Raw genomic sequence first — 6247 nt, 5'->3', positions numbered from 1 at the left:
TTTTGCTCCTTCACAATCTATAGACCCAAAAATAACACCCATTTATTCCTCTACAAACACTGCCCCAGGTTAAATTAATAGCTATGGCTTATATTTTAAGTTTAATCAACAGACTTATCTCCAAAAAACATATAATCAAAAAAGAATCTACTCTACTCACTACTGCAGCCTTTCTATTGGACAGACTTAAAACAACAATTAACTTATCTGATTCTGTGCTGTGAACTTCGCCCAACAGTTCCTCCAAGATTAGTTGTGAATTTCACTGTTTGTTAATTTTCCCAGATGCACTCCGATGTCCAGCGATACACGAATTCAAACAGCAAAGGCGGTAACTGTGCAGGTTCTCTCTCTCTCTCTCTCTCTCCTGCACTGTCCTCACCATGTGCTTCCTTTGTCTGCTCTTCTCCCTTGGAAACTGCTGTTGTTTTGACTTCTTTTTTTCCAATGTTCCAAAACAATGCTACAGCATATAAAACAGTAATTGCGGCTCCTGGAATTCGAGGAAATCACCTCCAACACCTAAAATACCTAAAAAAAAAATGGAGCAGCTCTTACAGCCAGAAATTTTTCCCGTCCTCCATCTTGGATTACCCAGAATCCTCATCTGGTCATCTGGTCAAGATCCTGTTGTAATCTGAGGTAACCCTCTTTGCTGTCCACTACACTTCCAATTTTGGTGTCATCTGCAAACTTACTAACTGTACCACTTATGCTCGTATCCAAATCATTTCTGTTAATGACAAAAATTAGAGGGCCCAGCACCGATCCTTGTGGCAATCCACTGGTTACAGGCCTCCAGTCTGAAAAACAACCCTCCATCACCACACTCTGTCTTCTACCTTTGAGCCAGTTCTGTATCCAAATGGCTAGCTCTCCCTGTATTCCATGAGATCTAACCTTGCTAATCAGTCTCCCATGGGGAACCTTGTCGAACGCCTTACTGAAGTCCATACAGATCACATCTACCGCTCTGCCCTCATTAATCTTCTTTGTTACTTGCGCAAAAAACTCAATCAAGTTTGAGAGACATGATTTCCCATGCACAAAGCCATGTTGACTATCCCGAATCAGTCCTTGCCTTTCCAAATACATGTGCATTCTGTCCCTCAGGATTCCCTCCAACAACTTGCCCACCACTGACGTCAGACTCACTGGTCTATAGTTCCCTGGCTTGTCCTTACCACCCTTCTTAAACAGTGGCACCACATCAACCAACCTCCAGTCCGGCACCTCACCTGTGACTATCGATGATACAAATATCTCAGCAAGAGGCCCAGCAATCACGTCTCTAGCTTCCCACAGAGTTCTAGGATACACCTGATAAGGTCCTGGGGATTTACCCAACTTTACCCGTTTCAAGACATCCAGCACTCCCTCCTCTGTAATATGGACATTTTGCAAGGTGTCAGCATCTATTTCCCTACAGTCTATATCTTCCATATCCTTTCCCACAGTAAATACTGATGCAAAATACTCATTTAGTATCTCCCCCATTATTCACACAAAGGCCGCCTTGCTGATCTTTGAGGGGTCCTATTCTCTCCCTAGTTACCGTTTTGTCCTTAACGTATTTGTAAAAACCCTTTGGATTCTCCTTAATTCTATTTGCCAAAGCTATCTCATATCCCCTTTTTGCCCTCCTAATTTCCCTCTTAAGTATACTCCTACTTCCTTTATACTCTTCTAAGGATTCACTCGATCTATCCTGTCTATACCTGACATATGCTACCTTCTTTTTCTTAACCAAACCCACAATTTCTTTCGTCATCCAGCATTCCCTATACCTACCAGCCTTCCCTTTCACCCTGACAGGAATATACTTTCTTTGGATTCTTGATATCTCATTTCTGAAGGCTTCCCATTTACCAGCTGTCCCTTTGTCTGCGAACATCTGCCTCCAATCAGCTTTCGAAAGTTCTTGCCTAATAGCGTCAAAATTGGTCTTTCTCCTATTTAGAACTTCAACTTTTAGATCTGGTCTATCCTTTTCCATCATTATTTTAAATCTAACAGAATTATGGTCGCTGGCCCCAAAGTGCTCCCCCACTGACACCTCAGTCACCTGCCCTGACTTATTTCCCAAGAGTAGGTCAAGTTTTGCACCTTCTCTAATAGGTACATCGACATACTGAATCACAACATTGCCTTGTACACAGTTAACAAATTCCTCTCCATCTAAACCGTTAACACTATGGCAGTCCCAGTCTATGCTTGGAAAGTTAAAATCCCCTACCATAACCACCCTATTATTCTTACAGATAGCTGAGATCTCACAAGTCTGTTTCTCAATTTCCCTCTGACTATTAGGGGGTCTATAATAAAATCCCAATAAGGTGATCATCCCTATCTTATTTCTCACTTCCCCCAAATAACTTCCCTGGATGTATTTCTGGGAATATCCTCCCTCAGCACAGCTGTAATGCTATCCCTTATCAAAAAGGCCCCTCCCCCTCCTCTCTTGCCTCCCTTTCTATCCTTCCTGCAGCATTTGTATCCTGGAACATTAAGCTGCCAGTCCTGCCCATTCCTGAGCCATGTTTCTGTAATTGCTATGATATCCCAGTCCCATTTCCTAACCATGCCCTGAGTTCATCTGCCTTCCCTGTTCGGCCCCTTGCGTTAAAATAAATGCAGTTTAATTTATTGTCCTACCTTGTCCCTGCCTGCCCTGACTGTTTGATTTGCTTCTGTTCTCAGCTGTATCCCTCTCAGATCGACCTCTTTCCTCACTATCTCCCTGGATCCCACCCCCCCCCCCCCCCCCCCCACTTATCTGTGAGGTCAGTTATTTCCTCCAAAACAATTATGCATGTCAGACATGATAGATCTGATCTCCTTTCATAACTCCATACTAATTCTGTCCAATGTATCCGTTTTCATTGAATTATTACATCCTTTCTCATAGATTTTAGCAATTTCTTTCCTGCTGATATCAGGCTAGTAAGTCTCTCTTATGCTACTCCTCAAATACTACAGCACTCTGTGCATATATGCAGTAAGATCTGGACAATATGCAAATGTGAGTTTATAGGCAGCAAGCCATATTATTGCACACAAGTACCAGGCGATGGCCATCTTTAATAAGCTAAAACAAATTATGTTCCCTTAGCATTCAGCACCATTATCACTGCTGAAAGCTCACTTTCAACATCCCAGAGGACACCATTGACTAAAAAAGGCAATTATTATTCATATGGACATCCTTGTCAATGAGTATCAAGTGGTTATGTAGATTGAGGGGTACCTCATCACATTACCAGGGAGCAAGGCAAAGAAGCAACTCTTCGTGTAACCCTTAAACTCTCTTTAAACTCCCACATCTGACAAGAAGTACGTATCACTCTATTAAAGGCCATTTTTGCTCCTTCACAATCTACAGACCCAGAAAATAACACCGTCTCATTCCTCTACAAACACTGCCCCAGGTTAAATTAATAGTTATGGCTTATATTTTAAGTTTAATCAAGCGACATATCTCCAAAAACATATAATCAAGGAAGAACCCACTCTACTCACTACTGCAGATTCTCTGTGGGCCAAACTTAAAACAACAATTAACTTATCTGATTCTGTGCTGTGAACTTCGCCCAAACTGGTTCCTCCAAGATTAGTTGTGAATTTCACTGTTGTTAATTTTCCCAGATGCACTCCAATGTCCAGCGACACATGAATTCAAACAGCAGAGGCAGTAACTGTGCAGGTTTTCTCTTTCTTTCTCTCTCTCTTTCTCTTCTGCATTGACCTCACCATGTGTTTCCTTTGTCTGTTTTTCTCCCTTTTAAACCTGCTGTTGTTTTGACTTTTTTTTCCCCAAAGTTCCAAAACAATGCAACAGCATATGAAACAGTAATTGCGGCTCCTGGAATTCGAGGAAATCACCTCCAGCACCTAAAATACCTCAAAAAGGAGCAGCTCTTACAGCCAGAAACTTTTCCCGTCCTCCACCTTGGATTACCCAGAATCCTTGCAAGAGGATTCGCATTCCTGAAGAAGGGCTTATGCCCGAAACGTTGATTCTCCTGCTCCCTGGATGCTGCCTGACCTGTTGCGCTTTTCCAGCAACCCATTTTTCAGCTTACCCAGAATCCTCCAATTATGCAGAAAGTTAGGACAGATTGAAGATTTGTATGAATTATTGATTGTTTAATTGATGTTTGATAATTCAGTACATTTTTCTATCAAGATCTTCAGAAAAGATTATCAGTGGTCCAAGTTATTTTATCAAACAATAACAGAAAATTCTGGAAATGCTCAGTAGGTCAAACAACATGACAGGAGAGAACAGACTAGTTAATATTTCAGAAAGGTCAGCTTCATATCTCGATTGGACTACGTAGAGGAGCTAGCTAGATGATCACTACAGAGTAAGGGGATATCAGTAGCGATGTTTGAGTGTACTGCTGACAAAGCATTGTTAGAATAATATTGGCAGACATTACCAACAAGTCACCTGGGCAGCTGAGAATGTTGCATTTCTCCGATTCTGGCTTCTTATGTATCCCCAGTTCCCTTTGTGACACTGTTGGTGGTTATACCTTCAACGTTCCAGGCTGTGCAGTCTGGAATCCCATTCTGCCTGTCTGGTTGATTGCTAATGTTGTTGAGTGTATTCCAAATACTACACAGGAACAAGCCAGCAAGTCACACGTGTAATGTGTGTAAAGGATGCCGCCACAATTGTAGAATTATTTTTCACTCAGTTAATGAAACAAAATCAACATTTTGCAATTTGAAAGAGACCTTTGGCATTCAAGAAGAACTTTGAAAATTGTCTTTGCAGAATAAATCTTAAGGTTGTATCTTTTGAGTCAGTGGTTGCTCCTGCATAAACATTAGAATTCTTTAATCTCTTATTTTTGCTTTCTGTTTATTCATCAGTTTTTACGAATGAATCCTTGTGAAAAATTCCCCTCTAAACTGACACCAGCTTATCTACCAATACGATACTCAGGTGACCCATAGCAACGGGACTGCAATGCAACAACTAGATACAGATGATTTTGTGATGCCTCCCAGTTGCATTAACCCCTTTTCTAGAACATTTTATCAATGTTATCACTTGTGCAAAATATCAAATAATGTCTGAAATCTTCAATCAAAAGGAGCCAACCAAACCATCAATCAACAACTGAAAAGTACAGAAATAATGTGATAATCATGTAGATATTTACAATGTTAGCCATGTTCGTGTGTCTGTGCACACAGCCAGTGGTTGCTATCTGTAGAAGGTCAGATCTGATCAAAAATATTATGTAAATAGGGCAGTCTTAACAAGCTGAACAGTAATGTAACATTTTTATTTCACCTTTCATAATAATAGATAAATTATAATGAGAAAATGCTTTAGAGCAAAATTCATTATAATAAAATATTTAATAGGTATGGCTTATTTATATCTTGGCATTCTATGTAATATTTTGGACATATGTAGCTATATTACGGTGGAAAATATGTGCTGTATAGCTTATAGTGTAGAATTATTAACTTTTATAATTAAACTTTACACTCATTATATTGGAGGATGTCACTGCAAGGGGTTGTGACTTATTTTGTTATCCAGTGCAATGGACTCATTCCTGGGTTGGATAATGTAGAATAAATGTACTCCATTGTACACTTTCCCAACAACGAAGAACAACCTGAAGCTAAGAGGTACCAGCTAGAAACCAAACCAGCCTTTCTTGCCGTAAGGTTAACCAAGTCCGAACCTCTGGGTGATTTTATCATGGCCCCATGGCAAGAGAAAGGGCAATCTGCTACCAAACTCTGTATCAAATTATTAATGCTGTTTATTATTATTATTTTCAAAAACTGTTCAAATGTTACCAGTTCACCCACTTCCAAATCACAGCAATCGGTTAACTTTATAGTTATTTTTCTAAGACTTGTATTTGTAAAGGGAAAATCATGACTTCAAGCCTATAATTTGAAGTCACTATTGATGAAAGCGGTTTTGAGAATATTGGATGTGTTCTGTTTAATTTTGCAGAGATGCCCAGAAACCATACTTGGTAATTCTTTGTAATTCATACAACCAAAACAAGGTCATGAGACATCAGCAAGGTCCCTTTCCTAAAAGGCTGCAGGCTAACTGCTAGTTCTGATAGTGTATCAGGTTACAGTTCACAAATGTGTGTGTCTGTGTGTGTTTGTATATGTGTGGGTATGTGTGTGTGTGGGGGTGGTGAGTGTGTGTGTGGGTCTGTGTGTGTGTGTTTGTGTATCTGTGGGTATGTGTGTGGGG

General features: G+C 40.3%; 1 protein-coding gene across 2 annotated transcripts in view; it reads left to right on the top strand.

Moving 5' to 3' along the window:
* Positions 1 to 6191, top strand: part of LOC122564086 (histone-arginine methyltransferase CARM1-like) — a 90439-nt gene extending 84248 nt beyond the window's left edge. For both annotated transcript variants that reach the window (XM_043718629.1, XM_043718619.1), the window contains one exon: positions 4882 to 6191. In XM_043718629.1, the coding sequence (XP_043574564.1) occupies positions 4882 to 4894 (13 nt within the window). In that variant the 3' untranslated portion in view covers positions 4895 to 6191. The remainder of the gene's footprint in view (positions 1 to 4881) is intronic.
* Positions 6192 to 6247: the final 56 nt, after the last annotated feature.

The sequence above is a fragment of the Chiloscyllium plagiosum genome, chromosome 2, assembly GCF_004010195.1.
Source record: "Chiloscyllium plagiosum isolate BGI_BamShark_2017 chromosome 2, ASM401019v2, whole genome shotgun sequence".
In the NCBI taxonomy this organism is placed as follows: domain Eukaryota; kingdom Metazoa; phylum Chordata; class Chondrichthyes; order Orectolobiformes; family Hemiscylliidae; genus Chiloscyllium; species Chiloscyllium plagiosum.
The sequence above is the reverse complement of the archived record's forward strand: the minus strand, read 5'-3'. Positions and strand labels throughout refer to the sequence as shown.